Source organism: Miniopterus natalensis, chromosome 1 (genome assembly GCF_054644295.1).
Source record: "Miniopterus natalensis isolate mMinNat1 chromosome 1, mMinNat1.hap1, whole genome shotgun sequence".
NCBI lineage: Eukaryota > Metazoa > Chordata > Mammalia > Chiroptera > Miniopteridae > Miniopterus > Miniopterus natalensis.
Genome location: NC_142081.1, coordinates 26,306,463 through 26,326,347, shown reverse-complemented (window position 1 = coordinate 26,326,347; position 19,885 = coordinate 26,306,463). Strand labels below are relative to the sequence as shown.

Below are 19,885 nucleotides of genomic sequence, written 5' to 3'. Positions count from 1 at the left end.
TGGAATATAACATGTCTTTTTTTTTTTTCCATATAACATGTCTTAAATTTTTTAATGTTTACTCTGGCTTCTATATGATATGTCATATAGGAATGAAAATGGAAAAGGCAGGGAAACTAGTTAGAAGGATCTGCAATACTCCAGCAAGAGATTTGGACCAAAGTGGTAGCAGTAGAGATGGTAAGAAGGAATTAGATCCAGGATATATTTTGAAGGTAAAGCTAATAGGATTTGTTAGTGAATTCAAAGCAGAATATAAGAGAAAGTGAGAAGTCAAGATGAACTCCAAACTTTTTGGCCTGAACAATTCTAATGATAGTTATCATTTACCCAGGTGAGAAAGATTTAGACAGTAGAAATCAAGGTTTCTATTTTGGATGTGTTAAATATGAGACACTTATAAAAATCATGATACTAAATAAAGTCACCTAGGAAGTGAGTATAAATAGAAGACAGGAGATGCAAGTTTAACACTTGGGAGGCAGTTGTATCTTTCTCCTCTTTACCAACCTTTATATTCCTCAGTTGTATTTTCTCATTTTGACTCCTTTTTTTTTTTACTTTTCTTTTTTGATTTATTGATTTGAGAGAGAGAGGAAAAGAGAAACACTGATTTGTTGTTCCACTTATTTACGAATTCATTGGTTGATTCTTGTATGTCCCCTGACTAGGGACTGAACCCGCAACCTTGGTGTATTGGGACAACACCCTAACCAACTGAGCTACTCAGCCAAGACCTAATTTTGACTCTTGATGACATCATCTCTTTATTCATAAAATACATTCTTATCCTCTTGAAACTTTAGATAGTGACCTATAGGTCTTTAGATTGGACATCAGTCAACCAGCTGCCATTGTCTTCAGGAAGTCAAGATTGTATGTTTGTTATTTGTTTCCCCAAAGTACTAGCAATAATTATTCCTGCAGTAGATGCTGACCTTCTAGTTTTGAAGCTACTGTTTCAGTTACCTTCAGCCATATTTCATAACTCATTTATTCATTCATTCTCTCTCCCTCTCATCTCACACACACACACACGGAGAGAGAAAGAGAGAGAGGGAGAGAGAGAGAGAGAGAGGGAATTAAGTATATGCCTTTGCTTATTCTATTCCATTTTATAATTTTCTTGGCCACTGTCAATAGCAGAGGCCTGTACAAACAAATTTGAATTTTAGATATGTACAATCTGTCTAAAATCTTCATGTAATATTCTTTGGGGCCTTTCACAAGCAGCTGCTCTTATAAAGCTAGAATCTTTAAAATCTTTTCCCCACTAATAAGAGAAGGAATAGAAAGTTGAGTGCCTACTATGCCCAGTACTGCTATGTACTTTATAATTAAAGCAACACTATGAGGTTAGTATAATTGTCCAGAAATTTGACACTCAAAAACAAAGCAACTTGCCTAACTTTGTGTAAGTGATATAGTGCTGTTTCATATCTAAGGCTTTTAGCTGTAATGACTTTTCCCCACTATGCCACAATGCTTCCCACTGGAGCTTTCTTAAATTTCATGTCTCCAGCTTTTCAATGTCAGTCTCTGAAATCTATCAGATTAGACAGTGCATTACTTTCTCCTAGCTATATTATGCTTCTTGTCCAGATTAAAGACCATGGCTCACTACTTTAAAGTTGCCCTCACTAGCGCTCTAGTTAGCTTCATTCCTTTGCTTAAAAATGGATGACTCCATTCTCCACCTATAGTTTTGCTCCCAAGCAGAAAAACATTACTGAAAAAAATTCATAAAACTGGGACTACCTGGCCCACTACAAATTTCTGCCATAATGTCAACCTGGCACTTAAAGTTGCTCAGTAATTCTGATGTAACTGTCTTGTTGATTTCGTAGCAGTGGATAGTTCATTCATTCCATACCCTCTTTAAACTTCCGTAGCAGCCCTATTGTCTCACTCTTGGCAGATGACCTCACCAGTGACCTTGATGGGGAAAAATGAAGCTAAAATATACTTGTCAAACTGAACTAGATTAGGGTTCCCTTATTTTCCCTTTTTACCTCAAAATTTTCCCCATTCCTTTAGCTATCTTTCTAACAATCTAAAAACAAAAATTAGGACAAATTTAATCAGATAACCAAAAAATCCCGAGAACCTTATTCTTACAACAAACAAAATAAATATCAGCTAGCTTTGGGAGCTCAACAAAAAAGGATCAGAGCTTAATGTAGTGCTGGACTTATTACCATAGACAAAGAATCCCGCAACCAGAGGCTCAAGAGATCTCAATGCAGTGCAATGTAATCAGTATGAGACTACTGTTGGCAAGGGGTCCTGCATAAATCTTAGTAGGAACTCAGTGACTATCAAAATCCTAATACAAGGACAACCAAGGAAAGTTGATCATACAAAACTGGATATATGAAAGTTTCTGAGCAAGGGTGAGCATCACTTTGACAGAGTCTCAGTAGTGTCTCAAAAAGGGGAAGTTGCAGAAGGATACTTAAAGGATTTTGAGGACTGGAGTTGGTCATGGGGTGGTTTTAAGGTAAAAGTTTGTAAGTAAAGTCTAGGTAAAGACTGGTCATATTTTGTAAAATAAACGAGTTGCTAAAACCATCAGTCTTTTCTTTGGAGCACATGAGTCCATGTGAGTTACCATGGTCTTAATTTGTCCATGGTCTCATGTTGGAGCATATAGGTCTGAACAAACTTGTGTTAAAAGAGTTTAAGATCTTAAGATAGTTTGAGTTATATCTCATGGTTTGATATAGTTTATCTATTATGTAAGTAATAGTACAATTTTGCAAGTTGGTGTTTCCGTTTTATTTCTCAGATGGAAAGAGTTTGTAGGCAAGATAGCCAGTTCTCATTTGTTTAGATTTTTAGATTCCACAAAAAAGTAAAATGATACAGTATTTGTTTTTCCCTGACTTATTTCACTTACCATAATACCCTCTAGGTCCATCCATGTTGTTGCAAATGGCAAGATTTCATTATTTTTCTAATAATGGATGAGTAATATTCCATTGTGTGTCTGTGTGTGTGTATCACCTCCTCTTTATCCATTTATCTATCAGTGGACACCCAGGTTGCTTCCATATCATGGCTACTGTAAATAGTGCTGCAATGAACATAGGGATGCATATATCTTTTCAAATTAGTGTTTCATTTTTTTTGGATAAGTGCCCAGAAGTGGAATTGCTGGTTCTACTTTGTTTCTTGTTATAGCCTACGTTTTAAAGTCTATTTTGTCTGGTAAAAGTATTACTATCTCAGCTTTCATTTCCATTTGCATGCAATATCTTTTTCCATCCCTTTATTTTGTCTGTGTGTGTCTTTCAATCTGAAATTAGTCTCATGTAGACAGCATATATAAGGGTCTTGTTTTTTTATCCATTCAGCCACTTTGTGTCTTTTGAATGGAGCATTTAGTCCATTTACATTAAAGTAATTATTGATAAATATGTACCTTTACTATATGGTTGCCTTCACTAGTGAGATTTTTTTTTTCTTTCATGTGTTTTCTTATTTCTAGTTTGGGCCTTTCTTTTCCACTTAAAGAATTCCCTTGAACATTTCTTATAATGCCAGTATAGTGGTGATGAACTCCATTAACTTTTGCTTGTCTGGAAAACCCTTGATCTCTCCTTCAATTATAAATGATAACCTTGCTGAGTAGAGTATTCTTGGTTGTAGATTTTTTTCCCTTTAGTTGTGCTGAATATATCATGCCACTCACTTCTGGCCTGCAAAGTTTCTGTTGAAAAATCAACTGATAGTCTTATGGCCATTACCTTATATGTAACTAGTTGTTTTTCTCTTGCTGCTTTTAAGATTCTCTCTTTATCTTTAACTTTTAACATTTTAATTATGCTGTGTCTTGTTGTGGGTCTCTTTGGGTTCATCTTGTTTAAGACTCTACTTCCTGGACTTAGATGTCTGTTTCCTTCACCAGGTTAGGGAAATTTTCAGCCATTATTTTTTTCAAATAGGTTTTCCATCCCTTTCTCTTTTCTCCTTCTGGGACCCCTATGATGCAAATGTTAATACACTTAATGATGCTCCTATGGTCCCTTATGCTATCCTCATTCTTTTAAATTCTTTTTTTCTTTAATTTTTTTTATTGATTTCAGAGAAAGGAAAGGAGAGGGACAGAGAGAGAGAAACATCAATGATGAGAGAGAGTCATTGATCGGCTGCCTCCTGCATGCCCCCCAATGGGGATCGAGCCGGAAACCCGGGCATGTGCCCTGACTGGGAATCAAACCATGACTTCCTGGTTCATAGGTCAACACTCAACCACTGAGCCATGCTGGCCAGGCTAAATTCTTTTTTATTTTTGATCTTTCGATTGGGTGATTTCCACTATCCTGTCTCCCTGAATGTTGATCCATTCTTCTGTGTTTTCTGATCTATTGATTCCCTCTAGTGTATTTTTCACTTCAGTTGTTATATTCTTCAGTCTTGATAGGTTCTTTTTTACATTTATCTCTTTGTTGAAGTACTCACTTAGCTTATCCACTTGTCTGCAGAGTTTGATAAGCATCTTTATGATTATTACTTTGAACTTTTTAATCTAGCAGACAGCTTACCTCTATTTTGTTTTGTTCTTTTTCTGGGGTTTTACCTTGTTTTTTTTCTTTGGAATATACTCTTTTATCTCCTCATTTTGCCTGTTTGTTTCTATGTATTAGGTAGATCAGCTATGTTTCATTGTCTTGAAAAAGTACCCTCTTTAGAAGGTATGCTGGGGGGCCCAGTGGTGGTGGAATCCCCCCTTGTCACCAGAGTTAGGTGCTTCAGAGGTGTTCCCTGTATGGACTAGTGCGGTCTTCTATTGTGGTTGGGCCACAACTGCCATGAACAAACTGGCAGGGAAAGGCTGGTTTATGGCCTGGCTGGCTTGTGAGGCCTGACTGCACCTGTTGCGGGCATGCTGGCATGGAGGGCTGCAAGGTCCAGCCTCAGCTTGTTACAGACACACCGCTGGTGTGCTAGTGCAGACTGAGGCCGCCCATCAAGTGTGGCAGGGTAACCCAGGACCACTTGGAGGGTTGCCATCCAGGGTCAGTCCTCAGGGAAACACCAAGGGTAGGGTAAATGGTGTTAGCAAGATTAGTGGAGAGTGTCAGAAATGGTACCTGCCAGTATCAGACCAGGTAGATGGAAGGAGAGTGAAAAAGGGAAACAAATGGTGCCCACCAGCACTTTGGACTCCGGAGAAAGTTCCAACAGGTCCCTGTCCCTCAGCAGATGCCCTAAAATTATCACCTTCACGTATGATCCAGGTGCTTTTCAAGCTGCTTCCTCTGTGCTGGGACTTAGAAAAAGTGCAGCAGTGGTTTCCTACAACCCTTTGGCTCTCCTAGACATAAGCCCTGCTGGTTTTCAAAGTCAGATATTATAGGGGCTCCTCTTCCTGGTGCAGGACCCCCAGGCTGGGGTCTGGACCCTTCACTCTTCAGGGAGAGACCTCCACAGCTGTGATATCCCTCCCACTTGTGAGTCACTGCATGGGGACTAAGGGGTAGGGTGGGTCATAACTAGACTGAGTCTCTGCCTCAACTACTCATCTTAGTGTGGCTTTTTATTTTTTATCCATACTTGTAGAAAATCTGTTCTTCTAGTCTTCAGGTCATTCTCAGAGATAGCTGTTCTATATATAAAGTTATAGTTTTGGTGTTAATGCGAGAAGGTGAGCTCAGGATCCCTCTAGTTCACCATCTTGAACCCAAAGCCAGGAACCTTGCTCTTAAATGCCAGTTTAACTTCTCGGTGAAATGTTGTTCCTTCTGGTTGGTGCAATGTCTCTGCAACTACTTTGTATTTTTTCTTTTGTGTATTAACTGTAATAAGTTTCAGATATCATTTCAGAGATCACCAGAAGTATAAGATACCAGAAAATAAGATTTACTTTTAAAGGAGAATATTGTGAATTTATTCTAGTATATTCAGCCTTATAATCTTCCATTAAATTCTGTATGCTTTCATTAAAAATACTTAAAATGCACTGTAAATCCTATCCCCTCATTTAACTAGCTATTATTTCATTATGTCAGTTTTACAGACAAATAACTGATTTTCTAATGTTCTCTAATTGGTCTGTTATTTCTGGAACTGTTTACAGCAAAATAACAGAGAGGAGCATGAATGGCAAAGAAAACACCCTAAAAACAGACGAATCTTACTTAGTTGGTGGTCAGTACCCTTTTGTGAAAAAAAATTATATAACCACACACTTTTCTTTCTGAAACAAGTTATCTGATTAATGGAGTTGAAGAGCTGCAGGCTTTGGCCTTTATAAAATTATAGTGACTTCAATAACAATGTGTTAATTAAGATCAGGAAATTAATCTATATTAGCACTGCAATAGCAATTTTCCAAGCTCTGCCAGTGACTAAGGATGAAAGTGGGTTGCAATGTCACATGGCATCTGATTAAGTTAAATTAGTGCAGTATCTGAAGGGAAGACTCCCAGGTGACACTAAATAAGATAATCAGAGATTTTCTCCAGATATTATAAGGGGACGGTTAGTTACAAAGCTACAACTTTTCCAGCATAAAGCCAAAGTCTGGCCATATGGTTTTGCTAATGAGTCTGGAGGAAGACTAAAGGGGCTGGAGGTTATTGTTCGGGAGAACTGAGATATGAAGCCCTGGGTATTGGCCATATTAACAGCCTGAGCATCTAAATGTGCAGGCTTGCCTTCAACCTCTAAGATAATTATTCCAGATTTTCTCACTTCAAATATTTTATTTTTATAACACTTCTAAAATCAAAGTGTATCTTAATATATAAATTAAAGTTGTATGTTGTGTCTGTGCATGTGTGTATGTAAGGACACCCTGCTGTTAAGTATTTTATACTCTAAGAAATCTAAATCATGTTCACATTATATACTAATTTCATCTGTATGAGCATCTAGGAGTAACAACATGAGAACAATTAGGGGGGAAATAGGTGCTCTTTCAATATCATATGTAATAAAGAAAGAAAAGCTAATCTTTTTATTGTATATCTATCTATATTAACTAAGTATTCATTATCTCAATCTTAACTACTATGATAAGGTAGTTGTTATTACTATACAGAAGTGGGCAAAAGTAGGTTTACAGTTGTGAGTACCTGAGACAGTTTTTTCATGTATTATCCTTTATTAATTATTGTATTATTTATCTGTATTATAATGGTAAACCTACTTTTGCCCACCCCTATATATTATAAATGGGAAAATTAAGGCATAACATATTTGGGCAACTTCAATTTGAACCTTATCTGAATCCCAGGCTCTTTCTACTATACTACACTGCCTCATTGTACCATCCTAACATAGAATAAGCTTATTTTAATTTTCTTTATAGACATATAATAGTAGATAATAAATCTCTAAAAGGTGATTCAATTCAAAGTCATGGAATTATAGGTATGTATAGTTAAATATTACTTATTTAAGTTTCCTAATAAAGAGATAAGACATCTGCCTCCTTTTCCTTCAAATAAGTTTAACTTCTTAGGTGTTATTGATTCCACTTCAGAAAAGAGATCAAAAACTTGAAAGAAAAGATAAATGATCATTCTCTTCAGACTTGAGAATATCATGTCACATAGCCTCTACCTCAGACATTCTCAGTGAAAGATGAGTTGGAAAATAATATTGGTAGTTAAAATCAAAGTTGTTTTCTTTAGTTTGCCCACTAGGCAACCACTGGGAAGGCCAGCATCTCCAGAGCACTATTGTCAAATTGTAGGGAAAGCTGGTGTAATATTTGGCCTGCTGTTCAGTCACCATTTAAATTTCTGCAGAACTGTTTTCTCACCCTCCTATACTTCCAATATTTATTCAAAGGTCCTTTGAGCATATATTTCCTACATGCCAAATACTGTCATAGGTGCTAGATATACTAAACTCTGTTTACTAGATCTATTTTTTTCCATCAACAATAGGGAACCTTATCCTAAGAGAATAATTTGTGGTGGTGTTTTTGGCTTTGTAGCTGCTAAATCCTGAAGATGACCTCTTACCAGGAAAGATTCGAGACAGCAATCGCTCAACCCTCTTAGCCACAATTCAGGAACATGGTTACCCCACAATCAACTTGGGAATTGTGGGAGACAAGTAAGTATTGGATTTTATTTTTAAGTTGTTGTTGTACAAATATGAATTTTGGGAGTACTAACTAGGTGGGATCATTGCTAAAGAGACAAAAATTAAATACCATAATTTTCACTTATTTTGTCTTCAGAATCCTAAGAATTATGGAGATATCTGTGTTCATTAGGGACAGACATTTTCCTGGAATGCCTGTTACAACAGGAGAAACATTTTGCCTCCTATGGGTATATTACATTTAGAGGGATCTTTTTTGGTAGTGTTGTCTTTATCCTAGTGGAACTAATGGTGATAGTGTCTTATTCCTATTCACACTTACTTTTTTCAAGAAACACAGGGAAGACATGGGTGAGAAGAGTAAAATAGAGTGTCAAAATTAGCACTAACTGATACTTTGAAGTTTAAGTACAATTGTTTTCTATGGCCTCTATATTTATTTTTGTACACTTCTGTAACCTGAGTTTCTCCAGGCTTCACCCACTTGTTAAGTTCAAAGGGAGGCACATTGACTATAATTGACCATCTCTAACAGCATATTTACTAAATTAACTCAGTCCTCTGCTAAATTCCCCAAGTATTTCTGTGAATCTCCAACCGTATCTTACATGTGATCAAAAGCAAATCTGCTGGTCTTTCTGAGCATCCCACTACCATGCAACACCACTACTCAGCCATCTTTCACCAGGCACTATTTCCAGTTCACCAGAAATGTGCCTCCTTTTAGTAATTCTGAAACATCAGCCTGGTGGAGACAGTTCTGAGTGGTGGATACCAGGATGTATCTGTCGCCCATAATCGTCCTTCTCTCTCATTACCACCTTGTCACTGAGTAAAGCTCATTATACCTTGATCCTTTGTCCCTTAAGATGAGTGCTTTCTCAGGAATGGATTGTGCTTTTAGAGAGGCTCTGCCCTACCATTTCACAAGGTATGCTCTCACACCTACAAACGCCAGCTTAGGCTCAGACTAGACACAACACATCAAACCTTAGACACAGCATCTTGCCAGTAACCTGAGAAGCAGTAGCTTTTATGTCATCTAACCTTTTGAAGGTCTCTTCTTTCCTCCTGATTTTCTTTCTTTCTCTGAGAACATTAGAGTAGAGGCTGTTAAACATATTTTCAAATGTCATTCTTTTTCGATTCTTCACCACTTGTCTTTGCCTGGATGTTGAGTTCTAGAGAAATCCATAGCTAAATGACCAGCCCCCAGAAAACCCATGCTGGTGAAGCCAGTGCCACGGGTTACCTAATATCACCCTGATCCAGGCTCCCTAGTCCTAGGGAATAGAAAGAACCCACTGAAACAAAAGGGAGTAGGGGGTACTTATTTGCATTTCAACCTAACCAAGTAACCTGTCCTTCCATAGAAACTTCAAGCAGCTAAAAATTATTCTGATACAGACTGCATCTTTTAAAAAGATAAAAGTTAATATCTGAGAAAAGATAGGACACTACAAGAGTTCCAGAAACACAGAGCAGGCCTGAAACTGTATAGAACAAATTCACCAGGTTGTTTAGGTTTTGTTTCCTACTTGCCATTGGCTCTGGCCCTGTCTCCAAGTGCATTAATGAGCTCTAAGAAATAGTATAAGGAGCTTTTGTTGGGTCATTTTAACCTTCATTGTTCTAGACTACAATTCTGTCCATTTTATTTTCTTATTTTGGTACTTTTGTATACAAAAAAATGTTACTTGATAGACTTCATATGCTGCCCTTAACTTACTATAAAGGCGAAAACACCATTGAAATGTTCATATATTTAATTGTCTAATATTTAGAGGCTAATATTTAATTGTCTGGATCCCACACTTAATTTGTGGTACACATTTCTTAATAATTAATATTTGTATTACATATAACTCCAGATGTATCTTGAAAACAGCATATAAAGAACAACAGAACTATTAGCAAGATATAGGCAATTCTAAGAATATACAAATCTTCATTAAATATCGTTTTCTCGAATTGAAATACCTACATAAAACTGAGAGCATTTTTTTAAAAATACGATTGATGCAAATCTAGACTTTCTCAGTCTAAAGTATTATGTTGAAAAGGCCCAAAGTAAATGGTTGAGAATGCAGAGGTGTAATGTGGGAGGAAAGAATTTATAACTGTTCTAATGGAAATCTGTGCTGGGAGTTTAGCAAACGAAACAGGTACATTTAATCTGCAGTCTGTTGATATTCTGTGAAGGTTGTGTCCCTCTTCATTCTTCTCTTTCCTATGTAACCATTTACTAAAGAAAGTAAATGTTGTTATACAGAAGCCTCTACCTGAACTTCTCCAGGGAAACAAGAAGGGTCATGAGAGAAACTACCCTGCATTTAAAGCAGAGAAAGAAATAGCTCAAGAATGTCAGCCAGCACAGAACCCTTACTCAGAAAATACAGATAAAAGTAGGGAGTAAGAACTCTATTCTTGTATTTAAAAAAAGGTCTGGTTTTGAAATTCTACGATTCTATTTCTCAACTCTTATTCTATCATCTACTCTAATTTTAACAATAAGTGTTAAAATTGTAGAGTAAGGCTGTGTAACGTATTTGGATTGAATTGGACTGAATTTTGCCTTTGCTTATTGTACATTTTATTTAAAAAAGAGGGTACAGGGAAGATTATAGGAGGGATGTTTCACATACTTGATAGTTAACAACTATATTTTAAAGGCATTCATTTTTAAATATTATGTGTACATTAAAATACATTCCTTGAGATATATTTTCTCACACTGTGGAACACAGTACTGTTGGGTTTCCTACTGTTTTCTTTAAAAAGAAATTTTGAAACCCAAAGATGTTCAGTGAACTTGGCCAGCATTATACAAGTTAGTGGCAGAGGTATGAATGGAATCAAAGTTTCTTGAAAATAACAATCCACAATTCTCTGCTAATAATAAATATAAATGTATCAGAAAAGAAGCATCACTATGAGTTTGAGTGGTCAGTTTTATAAAGATGCTATTTTAGCTAGAACATGAAGGATGAATAGGATTTATATAGTTAGAAAGAGTGTGTTGAGTAAGAAACATGGAAACAACAAAAATAGAAAACTAGAAATAAACAGCCACTCAAGTAAAGCCAGACTGATTAGAACAAGAGGTTCAGATAAGGAGGATAATGGAGGTAAATTTGGTAGAAATTTTGAAAGGCTTTGTTATCCAGGCAGAACTACTCAATCTAGTTAAATCTGGAGCTTTTTAAAGCAGAATTGACATAGCAAATGATTAGTTTAGAAAGATAACTTGACCAAGGTGTATCACGTGGGCTAAAGTTGGAGATGTACTAGAAGTAAAAGCAATACAATTTGTTTATTCATTGGTCAGTCAGTCAGGAAGTATTGATTTTATACCTATTCATATCACCTGGAGATCTTATTAAAAATGTTTATTCTTATGCAAAAATCTGGTGTGAGCTCAGACTTTGCATTTCTAACAAGTTCCCAAGGATACCAAGCTGCTGTTCCGTGGATCACAGGAAGTAACTAGGATATAGTAAGTTTCATCATGCATCTATTATGAATTTTAAGCCAAAGGCTATTGAAGATACAAAGCTGAAACAGACATAAATCTTGCCCTTGAAATTACATGTATTAGAAGTGTACTAGAAATTACAGCCTAGTAATAAAAGTGTTTTAGAAAGTGCCAGAACTCAGATTTGGAAGTAGAATTTAAAATCAAGAGGTTAGCGACGTGCAAAAAAATGCAACTAGACAACCAATTTACACTATACACAAGAATAAACTCAAAATGGATAAAAGACTTAAATGTAAGTTACAAAACCATAAAAATCCTAGAAGAAAACACAGGTAGTAAAATCTCAGACATCTCTCAGAGCAATATATTTAATGTCTCCAAGGGAAAAGGAAACCAAGAAAAATAAACAAATGGGACTACATCAGACTAAAAAGCTTCTGTACAGCAAAAGAAACAGTCAACAAAACGAAAAGGGAATCCACCATATGGGAGAACATATTTGCAAACAATTCGTCAGATAAGAGTTAATCTCCAAAATATATGAAGAACTTATTCAACTCAACACCAGGAAGACAAACAATCCTATTTAAAAAAAAAAAAATGGGCAAAGGACCTGAATAGACACTTCTCCAAAGAGGACATACAGATGGGCAATAGACATATGAAAAAATGCTCAAGGTCACTAATCATCAGAGAGATGCAAATAAAAACTACAATGAGGTATTACCTTACACCAGTAAGAATGGCAACTATCAAAAAATCAAACAAGTACTAGCAAGGATGTGGAGAAAAGGGAACCCTAGTGCACTGTTGGTGGGAATGCAGGCTGGTGCAGCCATTGTGGAAAACATAGTATGGAGTTTGCTCAGAAAATTCAAAATGGAACTGCCTTTGACCCAGCTATCCCACTTCTCAGTATATATATCCTAAGAATCCTGAAACACCAATCAGAAAGAATATATGCACCCCTATGTTCATAGCAGCATTATTTACAATAGCCAAGATCTGGAAACAGCCCAAGTGCCCATCAGTAGGTGAGTGGATAAAACAGCTTTGGGACATTTACCCAATGGAATACTGGCTGTGAAAAAGTAGGAACTCTTACCCTTTGCGACAGCATGGATAGACCCGGAGATTATTATGCTAAGCAAAATAAGCCAGTCAGCAAAAGACAAGTATCACATAATCTCACTTATATGTGGAATCTAAAGAACAAAATAAACTGACCAGAGGCATGGATAAATGGAACAGACTGACAGATCTCAGAGGGGGAAAGGGTTGGAAGAGGGGGAAGAGATCAACTAAAGAACTCATATACATATATGCATAACCAATGGACACAGACAGTAGTGTGGTGAAGAGCAAGGTCAGAGTGGAGGGAGGCAAATGGGGGTGGGGGGAATGGAGGACATCTGTAATAGAGTCAACAATTTAAGAAAATAAAGATTAAATCAAAAGACATTGCGTAGGCTATTATGTAGAACAGAAGAATGTCAATGTTGATTAATCTTCATCTGGATTACAAAACCTTGTGGAAATGGTATGTGTCTGTACATACAAATAAAATGCCTACAAACCCCAGCTAGTAGGTCTATAAACCACAATAATGCATCCCTCTTTAGCAATATACCATTTCCACTTCTTCATGCTTCATTTGTAGTTTATCCTTTCTTGGTTTTTGTCGCTCCTCTTCCTATGCTCATTCCCTAAATGCAGGTGTCCCCATGGTTCACTCTTGGCTTTCTGTCTTTCTAATTTCTTATGCTAATGGATCACAGATTTTATCTGTCTTGAGTTCCATGCCTAGATCCACCTGCTTACTAGGTGCATCTTTAAATTCAGTAGGCATTGCAAACTCAACATATCCAAAACTAAATCAATCATCCCCACTTGTCTCACTGCCCCTCCCCACTACCATCTTGTTCCATTTCCTTTAGTTCTTCTATCTCAGTGACTGTGACCATGATCCACACAGTCACCCAACCCAAAGGAAATCTGAATGGAAGTTATCATAGCTCTTCTCTTAAACTCACCGCTATATTTAAGGGCTATAGATATTTCCCTCCTCAGCATTTCTACATTCTCATATAATCATCCTTACCATCCTGGCTTAGTTTGGGGCTCCCTTTATTTTTTTGTCTAGACATATGAGACTAGCCTCTTTCTCTCAATCTTGTTCCCCTCTAACTCACCCTCTATTCTGCTACCAATATGATCTTTCTTAAAGTGCCAAGTACATACCTGTGGCAAAATTGAGATTTTATTATATATGGGCAAGCATACTATAACTCAACAAACTTATGAAGGGTCATGCTATGCCAGGCATTGTACTAGTCTTTGTTACTATAGAGATTAATAAAACAGTTATTAGTAAGAATTACAAAGAAGTTTCCAATTCTGTTCCACTCCTCTCTTTCCTCCTTCCCCAATCCACATCCATTTTCTTCAGCCTCCTCACTCCAAATATGTCAGTTTTTACTAATCTTTACCGAGTACCTACTATATATAGGGGGTTGGCAAAAGTAGGCTTACAGTTTATTCTCATATTATTATTTATTAATTATTGTATTATTTATATTACAACTGTAAACCTACTTTGTCACAGGGGTGGGCAAAACAGTTTATCTTGTATTATTATTTATTCTTGTATTATATATTTTTCCAGACAAACAACTATAAGCCTACTTTTGCCTACCCCTGTATAACACTATACTACATTCTTTTACTTGCGTCTCTTATTTAAGCTTCATGAAACAACAGAGCCATATAAGTGTCTTTTACCCACATTTTGTAGATAATAATACTGAAGCTAAAAAAAATTAAATAGCCTGTTGAGAGTCATGCAACTTGTAAAAGGCAGAGTAAGAAGTCCAAACCATACCTGTCTAACTCCAGGGTCCTTTCTCTTTTGCTCTGCCATGCTGCCCTTTTTTTTTTCTTTTTTTTCTTTTTTTTTAATATATCTTTATTGATTTCAGAGAGAGGAAGGGAGAGGAAGAGACAGAGATAGAAACATCAATGATGAGAGAGTCATTGATCGGCTGCAGCCCGCAACCCTGGCGTGTGCCCTGACCGGGAATCGAACCCCGATCTCCTGGATCCTAGGTCGACGCTCAACCGCTGAGCCACGCCCGGCTGGGCATGCTGCCCTTTTAACTGGGGTTAGCACCCACGATTCTTTAATATTAAGGTCAATAAGCTAAATAGATATATTCATTTTAATACATAAAGCTCCTAAGTAAACAGTAGCTGTGAACATTTCAAGAGCCAGAGAGGGAAATTTCATTTAAATTTTTAAATAAATATTGACTGTGTGTAAATAAATTAAAAGGAACTGAGTTGCAAAATTGAGATCTTTAGGTGATATGGGAGGGGGGAAAATGGCGGGAAGGCTTAGTACAGTAGTTCAGGTTTACTTGCCGGATGTCTAAATACTGCTTCCTATTCACTGTAAAATAGACAACTCCACCTTCCATAAAAGGAAAAGCCCCTTTTCTTTTACAGTCTCTACCTTTCCTCCCACAACTTGGGCTGCTTTTGCAGCATTTATTACCTTTGGACAACTTATTATATCCAGTTCATAGTACCTTCTATGGGGGGAAAGGAAAGAGAGAGAAGGAGTGCATATAATGTGAGTATATGATAATTTGATAGTCAGACCTACATTCATTCAACTTACAAATGACCCAGATTTACAAATGGCTGGAAAATCTTTTTTAATGAAGTTTAGCATTAATTGAATTTATATTATTCCTAAAACTGATTTAACTATTGAGCTGTTTATATTTCTACCTCAGCTATAAAATAGCTTGGTAATACATCTTCCAAACTGTTGACTTGAACCTTCTAGCCTTTCCAGGCCTAAAGGGCTGGGGAATTCCTGTAATTAAGAAAAGGGTTCCCCATTCTGGAAAGTTGCCATCACAGAAGCCTGTCCCATTCCAGTCATGCTGGGCTTACTTGGCTCCACCATAGATGGTGTTTTGGATTTAATTTGCCTCTTTCTGCTGCTGCCAATTTGTGAAGCTGCCTCTTCACAGTAAAGCATGAACAGAAGGGGAATAAGCACTGAGATAGCAAATTGGATTTTTATAAAACTGGCACACTTAGCAGGAATTATCCAAATAGACTTAACAGTACAGTGATTACTTGGGCAAAGCCCAGTGCCTTACACCTTCCAATTTGTGAATGAAACATATGCTAACTTCCTAGTGCTTACCTAATGTTCTAAAAGTGGAAATTTCTAATTTTCGGGGAGAATTTGATCTGAATTTAATTGGTTCTTGTCATCTTTATAAACTGCCTACTTCCCTTTTCTGTTCAAAATGCAAAGTATTAACTTTTGGGTCAACATAATAATTTTTTTCCTGATCCCTTATCAGCAGAGATCTCTGATTTTCTATTGGTTAACCAAAAATATTCTTTCTACTTTAACAAGCATGTGCTTAATAACAAAAGATTATTCCCACTCTCGGTGACAGAATTTTTTAGTGGCTATTACAGTAGACTTTCTTAATCCTTAAGAGTTGATGTTGCTGATTCTTCTAAGAATAACCTCTATTTTTTACTGTACTTTAGAAGTTGTTTTCTTACTGACCCCCATAAGAAGTAATATTTTCCAAAAAGCCTTTCTAATTATCCCAAACCAGTTTTAATGATCATGTCCCATTCAATATTTATATCATTTCTCCTTATATACATTTTTACTTTAATTTTAATTAATATATTTGAATTCAATCAATGATATTAATTTCATTGTTGATTTCACTCATCTTCCTAAATTTCTACCATATGTTTTCTACACTGTCTTACAAACTTGAGGGCAGAGACCATGTTTTCTTCTGTCTTTGTATGACTCCATGGTGCCTAAACACCCAGTGGGACTGAAGGACTAACTGACGGCTATGTGCAGTAGTTAGTTTGGTTCCACACATGAACTAGAAAGTAGGACATATTTGTAGTTGAGAAATTTATCCTTGACCTCTGAAGAAATTAGGGTAGGTCCTGAGCTATTTTTGTTGTTGTTATCTTGGTATGATAAACTGCCATTATGCCTTAATCTCCAATCCCAGAATTTTTTCTCTCACCCACTATCATCTTCACTCATCTTAAAATGCTATAGCTCACAGTTGGCGTAACAGATGAAACAGAAAACTAATTAGCAGCTGTTGTCCATCTGTGTGTTTATATTAAATATTTTAAAATAAAACTGCATTTGCATTCTGAATGCTCTGAAATCCATAAAATCTAAACTTGGGTAAAAGCGCTGTCTTGGTTTTGAATTTTATAGTAGACTTCATGGTAAAGGGAAGGAAAAAAAAACCAGAATCAGGATTATGGTAATTTAAGACAGACACAAATTTTAAAAAGCAAAAAAGCCTGAACTAAAAGTAAGTCCCCAAAGCCCAGTGAAATCTGAAAAGAAATAATAGTCAAAAGATACCATTAATGTATTCTTCCTTCAGAGAAACTGATTCATACATAGAGTTTTGAGAAAGCCACATTCATTCTCTGATAGCTTTATTTTGAGTTATACTTCTACTTTCTCTTTTATCTGCCTTTTTAAGTTTAATCTTTGGCATCTAATTAAGTTAGAACGCTAGGGAGACTGTTGTTACTATTATCAGTAACCATCTCCCAGGTTGAAGGTGAATGTCATAGCTTTGCAAAGAAAAAAATACTGTTATTTTTTTTTAACACAAGTCAAATAGTTGAATGTTCTTGAAGTTCAAAAAGTGAGAGGGAGAAAAGTACAATCTACAAGGTGATTATTATGTTGCAGTGCTCGAGTCAGTTTCTCCCTCTCTGCTCCAGTCTGTGTGTGAGGAGAAAATAGTCACTGTATTAATATAAATTTCATTATTTCCATAGAATCACAGCATGTTAGAATTGAAAGGCACATCTGATGTTAGCTAGTCAAATCTTTCACCATTGGAGTCATTCTAGAAAATTTCTAACTAGCCATCCTGTTTTTGTTTGATGCTTCTAGTGAGAAACATCGTATTTGCCTCACAAGGCAGCACATTTTACTGTTGGATGGCTGTTATGATAAGAATGTTTTTCCATTTCACTGAGCCAGTCTTTATCTGTTTCTTCCATCCATTAGTACTAATTCAGCCCTCTGGTGCAACAGCAAATAAACTGACTCCCTATTATACATGACAACCTTTCAAAGAAAGTACTATTTTATGATTATATAAATGTTAAATAGTATCTTCTCTTCCATCCATAATGTCATTGCCCGTAATAGCATTATAGTTGTAATAACTGCTCACTATTCATTCCCAAATCTACTGTGGAGAGATGGCATAGAGGCCAGGGTTCGTTCAGTTCATTTACTGAGTTCCTACAATGTGCAGGGATCTGGAGGGGCAATCAAGAAGCTTAGATAAAATGAGACCCTGTCTTGTGACACAGTCATATATTGTTGTATCATCATTATAAATTTGACTTTTATTACAATTTGTTGCTTTTCTGTATCCTTTTTAGATCTTTTACTTGAAATCCCACTTTGACATTAATATGCCATTCCTACTTTTTTGTTTATTTACATTTGCCTCCTGGTATCTTTTTGCCCTACCCTCACTTTCAGTCTTTCATCTTTAAGTATATCCCTTGTAAATCACACTCAAATGGAATTTAAGCTAAAGGAAAAAAATTATCAATCTTGCATCTGCCTTAAGTTACCATAACCCTGATCCTGCTTAAAGTTCATTTTGCTTTACCATGAAGTTTGCTATAAAAACATCCCTTGATGTTTTCTTTTCCTTTATATTTATGTTAAACTTTGTTTACTATTTATACAGCTTTGTTTTTTCTTCACTATTATCCTCTTGCTTTCCTTCCAATTTCTGATACTCATAATCAAATATACATTTCTCTACTATTATATTTTGAAAAGATGCCAACTATATCCCTCCTAAAGCCATTCCCATTTCTTTGATGCACCCCCTACACCAGGGAGACCTTTAGAATACTTTTATTTCCCCCATCTGCTCCCATTCCTCAACTTTTAGGTAGTATTGCAATCGTGCTCTTAATTCTAGACTTTTATTGAGTTTTCTTTTGTGGTACGTCTCTACAACTTCTGGGGCAGCCCGCATATAATACATATATTGCAGTTCCTCAGTTTATTTGATCATTATATATTTAGATTTAGCTATATAGTTATATAAATGTGTGTTTCACTAGCGTTTCTTCTTCTTTTCCCCTGTCTTGAGATCTCTGATCTGACCCATTTTTAAGAACATTACTTAATGATTTATTATCTGAATTTCTGAATTTTCACAAATATCATTCTTCTGTCCTGATGGGTGGATGCTGTCTGACTGGATATAGGATTTGGTGGCGGCAGGCCTTCTTTCTCAGAGTATGTTGATGTTATTCTACTTGTCCAAGGTTCTACATCTAGCAAGTAGTAACACCAGGATTTAACCTGGGCAGCCTGACTCCAGAGTTCATACTCAACCTCTATGCTGTGCCACCTCCCAACCAGCTTATCTCTTGTAAAGCCTGTTCATAGGCAGCCTCTTGGGTAAATCTCAAGTTCCTCTCCTTACTTCTGTCACCACTGCATAAAGAGTGAAATTGTGCCCTAGTTACTACTTTTTTTCTCCTTTTCCTCCTCTTCTTCCTACTCAAATAAACTTCACTACCAGGAAATATTTGGGAGAGCATATGCCATCTCACTGAGCCATCATTTGACAGCACGTTAACAAAAACTTACTTAAGCTAGCTTAAGCTAAGAAGGGATTAATGGGAAGATGTAGCCTTATCTCATGGAACCCAAGAGCAAAAATAGGCTTCAAGAGGGACTAAAAGCAAGAACTAGAAAATCAGAAGCTAGGATTACTCCGTGCATGCTAGATGTCCAAGGGGGAGGAAGGGAAACACACACACCCCTTCCTTACAGGGTAAGAAGTTTTCAGAAAACAAGAGTGTATTCTGGACAAATATTCCTCAAAAGGCTCCTTTTCTGTATTCCATCATTTGAAGAGAAATGCAAGTGCTGTGCACATTGCCCAGTCGCTTTTATAGATTAAAAATAGTTACTAAACAGTCCTTACTCTCTGCTTTCCTGTCTCTCCATAAGTCCCGATAGCTGGTATTTTGTCTTTTTCTCACCTGATGAATCTCAAGTTAGGCCTTTGCAACCCTCTGACATCCAGAAGATAAGACCCTTGACTTCACTCCATCTCTTCTTCCGAGGCCTTTGACCTGTGCAGTCAGAGGAGCTGGTGCACTTTTCTATTTAGTTGACTCAGGAATCTGCCTAGTTTCAGTCCCTAATATTCATCCTGTCCCTTTACCCTCTCACAATGTTTCATATGGTCTCTGCTTTGC

At 36.6% G+C, this 19,885-nt stretch overlaps 1 protein-coding gene across 2 annotated transcripts in view; it reads left to right on the top strand.

The window, feature by feature from the left end:
* GPHN (gephyrin) overlaps positions 1-19,885 on the top strand; it is a 351,760-nt gene that overhangs the window by 310,139 nt on the left and 21,736 nt on the right. For both annotated transcript variants that reach the window (XM_087819798.1, XM_016223798.2), the window contains one exon: positions 7,952-8,073. In XM_087819798.1, coding sequence (XP_087675924.1) covers positions 7,952-8,073 — 122 coding nt within the window. The remainder of the gene's footprint in view (positions 1-7,951; positions 8,074-19,885) is intronic.